The sequence below is a fragment of the Dipodomys spectabilis genome, unplaced genomic scaffold (assembly GCF_019054845.1).
Source record: "Dipodomys spectabilis isolate Male_0828 unplaced genomic scaffold, ASM1905484v1 ptg000241l, whole genome shotgun sequence".
In the NCBI taxonomy this organism is placed as follows: Eukaryota; Metazoa; Chordata; class Mammalia; order Rodentia; family Heteromyidae; genus Dipodomys; species Dipodomys spectabilis.
In genome coordinates this window covers 7,247,864-7,260,944 of record NW_024870918.1, presented here as the reverse complement: position 1 = coordinate 7,260,944, position 13,081 = coordinate 7,247,864, and the positions used below count along the sequence as shown (strand labels likewise).

At 44.1% G+C, this 13,081-nt stretch overlaps 2 protein-coding genes across 3 annotated transcripts; both read left to right on the top strand.

The window, feature by feature from the left end:
* The first annotated feature begins 1,530 nt into the window (after positions 1–1,530).
* LOC122124672 (basic proline-rich protein-like) lies at positions 1,531–3,297 on the top strand. The gene is made up of 2 exons (XM_042699365.1): positions 1,531–1,852; positions 1,967–3,297. Exons 1-2 carry the CDS (start codon positions 1,531–1,533, stop codon positions 3,295–3,297), a joined length of 1,653 nt encoding a protein of 550 aa, XP_042555299.1.
* On the top strand, positions 2,699–12,609 carry Zfand5 (zinc finger AN1-type containing 5). Of its 2 annotated transcripts, none has more exons than XM_042699326.1 (6): positions 2,699–2,830; positions 6,304–6,462; positions 6,868–6,979; positions 7,624–7,727; positions 9,909–10,034; positions 10,976–12,609. In XM_042699326.1, exons 2-6 carry the CDS (start codon positions 6,312–6,314, stop codon positions 11,122–11,124), a joined length of 642 nt encoding a protein of 213 aa, XP_042555260.1. In that variant the 5' UTR covers positions 2,699–2,830; positions 6,304–6,311; the 3' UTR covers positions 11,125–12,609. The 2 variants fall into 2 exon arrangements, with proteins under 2 accessions (XP_042555260.1, XP_042555259.1); XM_042699325.1 differs by lacking the exon at positions 2,699–2,830 and adding an exon at positions 3,878–3,995.
* Positions 12,610–13,081: the final 472 nt, after the last annotated feature.

Here is a 13,081-nt window from a genome sequence, read left to right as displayed (position 1 = left end):
TGGGAATTTGTTATTTCTACCCAGTTCGCAGTTGATGCTGATGGGCTTGTCTGGGTACCACACTCTGAAAACTAGTAGGAAATAGCTGCTGGAAGGGAATCTTAATCCCATTGATGCTTAATTTTAGCCACATTCTTGGTGAAAATAATGTTACAGAGAACAGTATAAACGATCAGTGGAGAACATGAACTATCAGCAGTACTACATAATATGTAGGGTGTACATTGCCTAAAGATTTAGCTTTATTACCTTTATTACACTTCTTCAGGAATTATTTCATGTCATTTATTAAAACTAAAATTCTGTAGGATGGGGAACTCTACATTTATTTTTCTTCTCAGTAAGAACAACCTCCAAAGCCTGGTTTGCCCTTTCCGAGCTATCAATCTGGGCCTGGGCGTGCTCTTCAGCTCGAGGCCAGCGCTCTATCACTTGAGCCACAGTTCCACTTCTGGTTTTCTGGTGTTTTATTGGAGATAAGAGTCTCATGGGGCTTTCCTGCCCGGGGTGGCTTTGAACCCTGAGCCTCAGATCTCAGCCTCTTGAATTGCTAGGATTACAGGCTTAGGCCTCCAGCGCTGGGCTGGGCTATCAATCTTTACTCCTTATCCCCAGATCTCTACAAATGGAAAGGAAAACACCACCTATCACAGTAAATAAATTACTGTGATGCATTCACAAGACCCTACAGGGAAAATACTTGGTATTGAAAATGGTCTACACAGCCGGGGCATGGGTGGCTCACGCCTGTAATCCTAGCTACTCAGGAGGCTGAGATCTGAGGATCAAGGTTCAAAGCCAGCCCGGGCAGGAAAGCCCATGAGACTCCTACTTCCAATAAACCACCAGAAAACCAGAAGTGGGGCTGTGGCTCAAGTGGTAGAGCACTCGCCTCGAGCTGAAGAGCTGAGGGACAGCACCCAGGCCCAGAGCTCAGGCCCCACGACCGACTAAAAACATGATGGCTGCTGTTTTTATTAACATTTACGAACAGATGCCGTGGTCTGCGGATCAGTGACCCAAATCTACTCAAATCTGTAATAACTAGCTGGGTATTGCCACAGCCTTGAAGCCACTGTTTTAAACAGGTTCCGCTCAGTTTCAGGTACTGGACTGGGCAGCGGTGGAGAGCTGCTGGGCCACAGCCCCGAAGGGGTCCCCTGAAACTCACATCACCACGGGAAATCAGCGGAGAGCTGCTGGCCCACAGCCCCGACGGGGTCCCCTGAAACTCACAACACGGAACTCAGCGGAGAGCTGCTGGCCCACAGCCCCGACGGGGTCCCCTGAAACTCACAACACGGAACTCAGCGGAGAGCTGCTGGCCCACAGCCCCGACGGGGTCCCCTGAAACTCACACCACCACGGGAAATCAGCGGAGAGCTGCTGGCCCACAGCCCCGACGGGGTCCCCTGAAACTCACAACACGGGAAATCAGCGGAAGTCCGACTTAAAACACGCGTTCCTGAGTCACGCACACCATGCCCTGGGAAGGCGGGGGCCTGAGTCTATCACCCCAGATGACCTATTATGATTACTGCTGTTGTTGTTGTTGTCAGCCACTTCGGGAAACCGGAAGGGGCCTCCACCGCGTGCCCGCGCCTCCGCGATCCCGAAGCCGCGGGGGTTCGGGATGGAGGCGGAGCCCGTCGGGGGCCGTCGGGGGTCGGGGCGCGGGGCGGGCGGGCGGGCGGGCGCGGGGCTCCGGCCTCGGCCCCGGCCGCCGTGACCTTGGCCGCCCCGTCCCGCCCCGCGCGGCCGGGCCGGGCCCCGCTGGACCTGGCCCCGCGGCGGGCCGGAGGCCTGGTAAACACCGGAGGGATGGGCCGCGCTCCTTCCGGGCGGGGGCGAGGCGGGAGGGCCGGAGGCGAAGCGTGAGAACTCGGGGGGGAGGGGGCAGAGCGGGGAGAGAGCGGGAGGGACGCGGGGAGCGAAGGTGGCGGGCGGACCATCCGGGTAAAAATAGACACTGCCTCCACCCCGGGGCCGGGCGCGCCGCCAGGGCCTCGGCCCGGCCGGACCGCGGGGCCGCCCCGCTCGGCCCCGCCCCGCTCGGCCCCGCCCCTCGCCCCGGCCCCGCCCCGCTCGGCCTCGCCTGGCCCCGCCCCTCGGCCCGGCCCCGCCCACCAGCCCGTGACTGAAGGGCGGAGGGGCGTGTCTGGCGGCGTGACGTCACCGCGCCGGCCGCCGCCGGGATTTTCGCTGACGCGCAGGCCCCGCCCCGGCCCCGCCCCCTCCGCCCTGGGCACGGGAGCGGGAGGGCGGGCCCGCGTCAGTCGGCCGGATCCGCGGAGAGGGGTGCACCTCGCGAGGGGTTCGCTCGCTGCCGGGAGCCGCGCTGCTTTCCCCCCGCCCCCGCCCCGGTGGTGGCCGGAGCCCACGGACGACGCCTTCGGCCGGCTTCCTCGACGCCCGGGCCCCGCGGCGCCGCGCCCGCTCTCCGGCCCGCTTCCTCGGCCCGTCCCGCCGCCGGCGGAGACGCCAAGCGACGGCCGGCGAACGCCTGCGAGAGCGTTAGCCGCCGCGGCCCCGGGTCCGGCCTCCTCCGCCGCCGCCTCCTGGGCTCCCCGCCCTCCTCCCCGCCCCGCGTCCCTCCGCCCCTTCCCCAGCCCCGGCGTGTCCCGGCCGCGCTCGGCGCCGCTGCTGGAACAAAGGAGGACCCCGCGGCGGCGGCGGCGGCGGCGGCGGCAGCAGCTCCGTGCGGCCTGCAGCGGCCGCGGCCCCGGGGCGCCCGGCTCCTGCCTTCCTGGAGGCCTCAGGCCCGGCCCCACCGCCCCGACGTCCGGCGCGCGCGCCAGCTCGGCGTCTGCATCCGGGCATTTCGCGCAGGGTGAGTGGTGCGGGGCTGGGGCCGGGCGTGAGGGCCTCGGGCCTCCCCGCACGGGGCCGCGAATGGCGGCGTCGGAGGAGAAGGGAGGGAGGGAGGGAGCCCGGCCTCCGTCTTTGTGTCCGGAGGCGTCCTCCCGCTCGCGGGCCGCGGCCCCCCCCCCCCCCGCCCCGGGCCCGCACGGCCGGGGAACAATGCCCGGCGCGCAGCCTCGGCGGGGCCGGGCTCCGGGGGCTCGCGTCCGTCTCCCCCCGCCCCGAGACGATGGCGCTCGGCGTGGGCAGCCGGGCTCGGAGAAAACAAAGGCGGCGGCGGAGGTGGCGGCTGCGCCCCCCCCCGCTCCCCCCCGCCCCGCTCCGCTCCCCCGCGGGGCCGCGCTCGCCGCCCCGGCCTCCCCGGCCCGGCCGGAGCCGCCGGCGGCCGTGACTCAGTGGTTTTGGGGGAAGGCCCCGTCGGGCTTCCCGGCGTGAGGCCTCGGCCGGGGCGGGCCGGACGGGACCGGGAGCCGGCCCTCGTTGCGATCGGCCGGCCCGCCGAGCCCAGGCCCGCCGAGCGCTCGGAGCGGAGCCCCGCGTGCGCGCACCGGGCACCACCTTTGTGTCCGGCCCGCGCGCCGACGCGCTTCGGGGCTGGCTGTGATCATGGTTATTAATTATTATTATTATGTGGACGTGTTCTCCTCCGTCGATGTTTTTTTTTTTTTATTATTATAAAAAGGAGCCGGTAATGGACTAAATCCCTCCCGAAAGAATGATTGCCTGAGGTCATGTTTTAAGGTGAAGTGGGATATGTAGGTCACGGGAGCCGGGTCCCAATTCGTCTCCAGTCACCGAAAGAGATTCTAGAAGCTCACTTTTAAGATAATTTTTTAAGGTAATTTTGAGATACCTTTTAAAGATAATTTTTACAGGGCTTACTCGTCCTCCACGGTGGAAGTACGGCAGTATTCTCTTTCACCCCTCCCCTCCCCGACGAATTTGTTTTAGTTCTCTATTTTTTTTTTTTTGTTTTTTAGGCCCGATAGCCTGGAAAGAGGCATTTTTAAAAAAAAAAAAATCTGTCTCTGGCAGAAGGAACTTGAGTGAGATCTAGAGAATTAAAGACTTGCCCAAGGTCACTGACTTTTAAGTGACAGATCCTAGAATTCTAGAACTCGGGCCTCCCCCAGGTGAGTGGGTTTCCTTGCCGTCTTAAAACATCTTATGCACCTTAAATAACTTCCATAGATGTAAAGCTATAGATTTGGGGTTGGTAATGTTTTTTTTTTCTTACACACGAGTATTTTTGCAAAGTCTTGAGTTAGAGAGCTGCCATCTATCCACACGTGAAGTGCTCCATCTGTGCCTACCTAGTAGAGGCACATGTTTCTTGAAACTTGAATTTTTCTAAACAAGTGAGTTCAGTACTTGATGGGAGGACATAACCCCTCTTTCCCTTCCCTAGTAATTGCCACTAAATTGTAAGGGTTCTTTGTGCCTCCATGCTCTCCACTTGGCTTAGTTTTGTTTTAACATAAACAGTCTTGACCATTTTGGCTTCTTTGGTGATAAATGGTGCTTACTTGAGATTGTTCTTTAGTCCTACTCTTAAAAAAATGGGCAGTCTTACTTGCTTTTTTTTTTTTTTTTATGTTAGATATATGGATGCGGCATCTTTAGTTCTTGGGGTTGTGTAGGAGTTGGCAAGCTCTGAGATATAAATAGAAGCTGATTTCAGAGGCCCCTGTTGACTAGGCTTTATGTGAGCGAACCTCCATCCAGCTCAGCCTGTCACATTGCAGCCTTGTGACAGGCTGAAGCGCCCTCCCATGTGATCTCAGCTTCTGAGGAATATTAAGGCAAGCTGTGCATGTGATGGCATTTAAAAGCTGACTTTCTAGAGGGAAAAAAATCTAAAAGATGGGAAGCTGTATAGAATATTCTGATATCTGCGTCTCTGTTTTCAAGGTTAAATTACAATGAATTGAAGGTAGTTAGGTCTCCTCCGTTTTATTTCTAAGAATTTATTCCAACTAATTAAAATTACATGCTTTGATATGTCATCTTATAAAGTCTTAGCCAACTCACCGTATAGAAAGTGAACTAGCATAATTGATAATGGCCCACCTTTTTGTTCACCATGGGGATAAAAAAAGTACATAATTTCCTGCTTGAATCATTTTTTTACTCCTGTTCAATATTTAAAAACCTCAACTGAGTTGATGTTGAAATGTTTACCCGGCTCAAAATGAGTCAGCTAAATTCCACTTACTATTTAAAGAGACAGTGTCAACTAAATTAGTATTGTTCAAAGTAAGTTGTAGAGTTTGGACTTTATCCATCCAAGCTTGGATTTCGAGATACCTTTTGCTTACAAAAGGAAAGAAAGAGTGCTATCATTTCAATGTTTAGGGGAGCAAAAGTTAACTAGCATTCTGATAATGTCAAATTGGTTATACCTTCCCTCTTTCTGTAAAATTTTGGGTAGAGTTAATATAAAAACACTTTTAAAGTTCAATAGAGGGTATATTCTAGTATGATAGTTGCAAAACTGAGTGAACACAAGTTAGCACATACTTTCTCTTTAAAAGCTCTCAAATACTTACATAGCTTTCAAAAGTGATTTTTCTTAATGCGTATTTTCTCTTAACCAGAGGAAGACAGTATATTTAACTTCATACTATTTTTATACTCATTTTAACAGGATTTCTGTAAAAGCAAAGGTGTGCTTGCATAAAGTTTCATCTGGTAATCCAGCATTAAATATTAACCATTACTAAAGATTATGTTTTCATATTGCTTAATACATCATATTCAAGCTTGGAAAGGTGTCTTTTAGTGGGAAGAAGACAAATATAATTGATAATCTGGTTGAGAAATTTGTGACTGGTAATAGATGCTGTACACACAGTTGTGCCTTTAAATGAATACAGATTACAAATGTGCCTCCCTTAAAAATTAAGTTACTGATATGGCCCAAATATGTCCAATTTCCAAATTTGATTAAAATTTATGAGATTTTTAAACACTGAAGCTAAGATGAGTAACACGTAAAATTATCATTTTAGTAATTCAAGGTAGAATTTCTTTATGGTTTTCAATTTCATTGGTTAAACCTTCTTTGTTTTATAAAGGTAACAAATTGAGTTACATCTTTTCTTTTCTTTCTTTTTTTTTTTTTTTGTCGGTCCTGGGGCCTGAACTGTCCCTCAGTTCTTTAGCTCAAGGTTAGCACTCTATCACTTGAGCCACAGCGGCACTTTCGGCTTTTTCTGCTTATGTGGTGCTGAGGAATCAAACCCCGGTCCTTATGCATGCAAGGCAATCACTCTACCACTGAGCCACCTTCTCAGGCCCAGTTCCATCTTTTTATGATAAATAACATTTGGGCTTTGTTAATGACAGTATTTAGAAATACAAAGGTACAGTGGTGATTATTTTGGTGACTTACTAATTTCTTCTACTAATGTCTAAAATTTTGCTTTGTTTTGTTCATAGAAGAAAACATGGCTCAGGAGACTAATCAGACCCCAGGACCCATGCTGTGTAGTACAGGATGTGGCTTTTATGGGAATCCTAGGACAAATGGAATGTGTTCTGTTTGCTACAAAGAACATCTTCAGAGACAGCAGAATAGTGGCAGAATGAGCCCAATGGGTAAGTTGTTTCCAAGGAAAACACAGTTGAAGAGCTTTGGAGACAAAATATAAAACCAAGAATGAGGGTCCAAGACAGAATTCTGAAAGCCCAAGGAGAGAAGACCTTACAAGAACTTAAATTTAAAGGAACAATGCAAGTACTTGACATGACTGCCTCAGGAAGGAGTATCTACAAGTATCTTCTAGCTTTTTCAGTTGTATTTTTGAGGTGTTACATGTTTATTGGATGTAACTTTTAAATTTTTTGTTTGGATACTCAACTTTTAAGTGTAGGATTGCAATGCAGTGAAAGTGCTTAAATCACTAACCAATTAATGCAGGTATTATTATTTATTAAATCAATACTAAGCAAGCTTTTTAGTGTTGATTTGTTATTTATAGATCTTTTGTTTTTCTTAAATAGGAACAGCTAGTGGTTCCAACAGTCCTACCTCAGATTCTGCATCTGTACAAAGAGCAGATGCTAGCTTAAACAACTGTGAAGGTGCTGCTGGCAGCACATCTGAAAAATCAAGGTAAGATGAAAGATTATGGGGTGGTTATAGGAAGAGGAAATCAGGATGTCAGTTTTCTGTATAGTAATGGAGGTATCAGGTGCCCTTGGCTTTGTATTACGCAATCAAGGGTTCCATTGTTCTTTAATATCTCACTTCTGGGTCATTGAATAAAAAGCTGTATGTCAGAATACATTTCATACCTTCCTCAAGAATACAGTTGGAAATTTTGTGTGTTTGGTGTTTCTTTGTTTTTAAACAGTGAAAGAAACTTGTTTCCTTTTCCTGGAGTGAATTAATGTATTTTTATTTCCTTGTAATTGAGCTTTAGGGACTGTAGAGAGGGAGACTGCAGACATAGAGTTCCACACAAGATGTTTGCACAGCTGCTTCTTTGTCCTTAAGTTATAGGCACAGCTAAAATTTATTACTGGTTATAAGAGAAGATGATGTTCTATACAAATATGCAGCCATAAGTAGATAAGTATTTATCAAATTACTTTATTCTAAACTAGTTATGAAGAGAATCTATTTTTTTTCCAAAACCTTGAAGATATCTAGTTCCATTTGATTATGTTGGAAATAACACACAATTTAAAGTTGAACTGACAAAAAGGAGTACTCATAACATCTTTAAAAATAATTGTTTGCTTGAACTCAAATAGAAATGTGCCTGTGGCTGCCTTGCCTGTAACTCAGCAAATGACAGAAATGAGCATTTCAAGAGAGGACAAAATAACTACCCCGAAAACAGAGGTGTCAGAGCCAGGTATGCTTTTTGTTTAATACTAGTTCAGTTCTCGACTTGGTAGTATGAGAAAGAGTTGGTGGTGGTATTCTTTTCCTTCCAATTGAAAGACCAAAGAAGAGGGAGAGAGCTATTGAAATACAGACCAAGCCAAAGAACTAGCAATCATTAAGAATATACTAAGTTCTGTTCCTTATTCTCTGCTTATCTCCTCATTACTCTCAAATCTACAAGTTTGTTACCTGGAGACAATGTGTTGAAAATTTTTCAATTTCAAGGCCTTAAAAAAAAGTTTATAATAAAAAGGAACTTTAATCTTGATACTATCCATGTGTAGAAAAATTCAAGAAAGAGAATATACTGAATACTAGAAGTTGAAAAAGTGGACTGTCTGATAACTCAATAGTATTTTAAAACTCAGTTTGGTTTTTCAATAGGCAGTAACCTTGCGACTATGCTTATAGCACAACCAGAAGTAATAATATTGCAGCAAGACTGACTTGTTAGGATTATCTGTGTGCACATAGTTTATTCACTCAAATAAATTTATTGGTAGAGTGGCCATTGAAAGCAACAAAAACAAAGAAAATGGTATTAGTGGTTATATAATTTGTTTTGGAGGCTTGTTTTTTGCCCTCATCCAATTTTACATGTATACCAGTATTACAAGTCAAACTCTTTGGTCATCAAAAGTCAGGTCAGTTTATTTGTATTTGATATTTTGAAATGAGTTTCATCCTTTTAAATAAAAGTAAATTGGTGTCTATACTTGTGGTTTTTTTTTTTAATGTGATTTTGGAAGCCATTTAAGATTAGAGATGTAGTTATAGTTACTTGGTAGTCATTCTGTGGTCAGTCCACTGCTGTTTGCCTTCACTGTATTTTTTTTCTTCCCCCAACTTCCTTGTATATCCAAGGATTACTTACTGTTAAGTTTTTAGATGTAGACAAGGAGAAGGCCAACACCTATGCCCCCAACTACATCACAAAAAGTTACGAAAAGGTTGTGATAGTGGCTTAGTAGGGAAAAGAATCAGGTAAAGGAGCATTTTGCTACTCCAGCTATAGAATGCACTACTCTACTCATCACTAAAGCCAATGCACGATCCAATCTGTTTGCTCTAAAGGTTTGAATATACTAATGGTATTAGTTCTAGAATGTTGTTTAAACTGAATTTCTTTCAGCATTTCAGATGTGAATTTGCTATTTTTAGGATTTGGATTAGTATTAAAACTTGAGGATTTACAGTGTTTCAAGTATGGGTGGACTTTGGTATTTTGACCAATTAGTGGAAATACAGGCATTAATGCAATCTACAACTTTTGATCATTATGACTTTCTAACATTGTCAAATGTGAATTAAAACTTAGGACTCTTATAGATGAAGAACAAGTCCTTTGTTTATCTTATATCTTGTCATTCAGAGTTAATACAGTAAATATTTAAAAATGCAAAGTATTCTATTCTACCTCTGGAGTGATTACTGTTCTCACATCAGAACATCACAAACCTCATCAGACTATTTGCTAGTCTTTAAGAAGACAGTTTGTAAAAACCTTCCAAGCGGCCATGCTGTTCTATGTGCCACTGAGTCCAAGCATGCAGGAGGAGTCATGAGGTTGAGCCCAGCTGGGGCTAGGTTACCCTGACTCATGAAGAACTAAAAAGTTCCAGAATTTCATATACTTTCTGAAAATAGCAAAATAATTATTTTGGAACGTAAAAGAGATTTAAACTTGATTTATGGATTAATAGTTGTTCTTTGCCAAAATTGGTTGTTTCAAGGTGTTTCTGTTTAATGACTTAAGGTCCAGTACCTTGGTTGGCAGCTAAGCTTACTGCAGAGTAGTAAGTTTGAACTGCCCTATAAATAAGAAACTAATGTGAGAGGCTAAGCATGCAGTCAGTATTTTTCAGGTCTTTAAAATAGAATTACATGGTTGTTTTCTCCTACTAGCTGTTAGACTGACTTTAAAAGAATTTAGTCATAGAGCTAGAGGGGCATTTATTATGGACTGGGAGGAAGTTTTCTCCCTGAAAGCCTAATATTAAAGTGGAAAATAATACTTTAAGAAAGTGCTAACAGTACATTTTCTGAAAATGTATGACTTTTCCTGATTCTCTTGTTTTTCTTTTTGTCTTAGATCATTTTCAGCTAGTGGTTTCTAGACAAATTTCTGACGTCTAACCTTATTTTTCAGTTGTCACTCAGCCCAGTCCATCAGTTTCTCAGCCAAGTACTTCTCAAAGTGAAGAAAAAGCTCCTGAGTTGCCCAAACCAAAGAAGAACAGATGTTTCATGTGTAGAAAGAAAGTTGGCCTTACAGGTACTAAGAAGACATGAGATAATTTTGTGTGTACTGCCTACAGTTAACAAGAAAATCTTCGTCTTGGGCTTTCCCTGGGGACTGATGAATCTTAGACAAAAACTTTTAGGTTCTCTTGAAAGGGCAGAGTTGGGGGAATAGGCTAATGGGCTGAGAGGAGGTTGGGTTTAATTTTGGTGATTACCACCAGTTGGGTGCCAGTAATTCACTCTTACGATCATAGTTTTGTGGGAGGCTGAAGTTGAGAGGATTATGGTTCAAGGCCAGCCAAAGCAGGAAAGTTCTTAAGATCCCTGCTCAACAAAATGTTGACCATGGTGTATGTGCCTGTTATCTATTCTAGGCAGATCATAACCCAGGTATGCTCTAGGAAGGAAATAGAACCAATCTCAAAAATAACAGCAGCACTGGAGGTGGTGTCTTAGTGTTAAGAGACGGCCTTAAGTTAATTCTAAATTGTTTCCCGTTATTGGATAAAATTCATCTCCTTTGATTCATGAAATTGTTCTATAGATGCTTTTGCTTGCTTCCATTTGGTATTTAACTACAGGGTTATGTTTTGAATTCAGGTCAGCCTGACTTGAAACCTTGTAATGTCTGAGACTCAATGGAAGGAAATTATCTCATAGGATTAGCTAGCTGACAAATAGCCCATTTTATTTTCCCTATGTGATCTGACTTACAAAGCACAAAGCACTTTCCTTCACAATCCCTGTTAAGTCTTGGAAAACTATTATAGTTACTTGGATTTCTCACCATGTCAGAGTTAAGGTTAGGTTCTTTGGCAATTTAAAGTGACAGACTATCAAGAGTTGACATGCTTTCATTTTGCAAAGCAGTGAAAAAAAACAGCTCCTTTTCTATAGTGACTATAGGACTCTCTTTTCCCCCTTTAATTGTCACAGTTCTCAAGTGATGCAGCCTACTCTTTGTTTGTACAGGATTTGACTGCCGATGTGGAAATTTGTTTTGTGGACTTCACCGTTACTCTGACAAGCACAACTGTCCATATGATTACAAAGCAGAAGCTGCAGCAAAAATCAGAAAAGAGAATCCAGTTGTTGTCGCTGAAAAAATCCAGAGAATATAAATTACTACTTGTGAAGAGACTGAAACTTTGTTTTTATTTTAATATATCGTAGGAAAACATTAAAGAGCAGATGCATGGCCATTTTCCTTTGATGTTCTCCAGAGTTTTACTTTACACTTGTCTGTCTTATAATTGATATTTTAGGATGTTTGGGTGTTTGTTACAGGCAGAATTGAACAGATACAGCCCTAAAAAATGTATATGCCCTCCCCTGAATAAAATTGGGTGAAAATCTGCACAGTAAATTGAAATAACAAAGATGAATAGGGACAAAATTTAGTTCCCGTGTGCCAAAAAAAAAAAAAATCTCTGCATGTTTGCAGCATACCTGCCTTTTGGAAATGTAATCAAGGTATAATCTTTGGCTAGTGTTATGTGCCTGTATTTTTAAAAAAATGGTACACCAGAAAAGGACTGGCAGTCTACTTCTACCATAGTTAAACGCACCCTCTTAATTTCAACATATTTTTGGAAAGCAGGAAGAAAGCTATAAAGAGGATCAGACCTTCCTTTCATTGAAAACCAGTATTTGATGCCATATGTAAGCCTGGTTCAGTTGGTCTTCTAAAAGCTATAAGACATTCTGCAAAAGGTAAACATCGCAACTGGCTATAAGTAAAACCATCAAGCCATCAACAGGGTCTTGAGATAATCTTTGAAGCTTATGCTGGCCTGCACCAGAAGATACCTGCGTTACTCATTAATAAAAATATATAGCACAGAACTGCACTAGGATTGATTTGTTTACATGAAGAAATTAGAACTCTACGTTTGGTTTCACATACAGCAGCTTTATTGAGTAACATGCATCTGAATTTTAAGTTACAAAGGTATCTGAACAGTTAATTTTTCACGTGCATCTTTTGTTGAATGTTTGGTTCAAGAAAGAATGTTTATAAAGCTTTTTAAAAGACTTCAGTTTTTAATGTAACTGTACCCTTCTGCATGGAGAAGCATAACCAACATGGCTGCAGTAGACTTCTTAGTGGTATCCAGCACCACTTGCAGAGGGCTGCTTTATCCTATTAATTGTACTTGGGTGTAGGACTCTAGTGTTCTTGGGTGTATTGCATGGGCTGCATTATTTACAGCATTGTACAATAACAACTAGAAAAGGCAGTATACTTCACTGATGCTTGTCTGGTAATATCACTTCTGTGTTATAATGGAAGGTTTTTTTGTGATGTATGAAACTTGTGTTTTTTATATATAAATGAGTATAGTTAGTGTTGTGGTAATGCCTGTTTTCATCTGTAAATAGTTAATGTATGTACACAGGGCACTACTTCTGATTTATTGCAGTGTTCGGTCCTAGTTTTTACTTTCAAAGCATTCAGTTTTGCTTTCAATTTTATGTACCTTAGTCCTGATTTAGATTTGCAGATGTGTACAGATAGTTCATATTTATGTATTGCACATAATCATGCTATTCAGCATTGATGCTATATTGTATTATGTAAATAATAAAAGCCATGTACAGAGGGATAATTCCACTTGTTCATTGGGTTTTTAAGCCTTAGTTAGAATCCTAGTAGGTTATAAAGTAGAAAATGTTTTATATTCAGCTTTATAGTTATGTAGACCTTTACATGGCTATAAACAAACTCATTTTCCATTGCCCTCCTTGAGTTCATATGTGGCTAGGCGAGAAACATGAAATGATGTTGGAAACATTTTCAGAATGATACATGATTAGGAATTTTCAGAGAATTGACTAGGCGCCTGTAGGATCTGAACAGTTTTTAAGACTTGGGGAAAGAAATTTAAACCATGAATTGCCTATATCCCTTTTTCATACTGTGCTTTTTTACCAGTGACTTGTGATGAAGATCTGTAAAGTGTGTATGACTTTGTTTACAGGAACAATTGTTTTAATTTCTGCTTGGGCTTTGGTTTTGTAGAGATGGAACCATGGATTTGGTCTTGGGCAGGAGTTGTACCAAATAAGTGATAACAG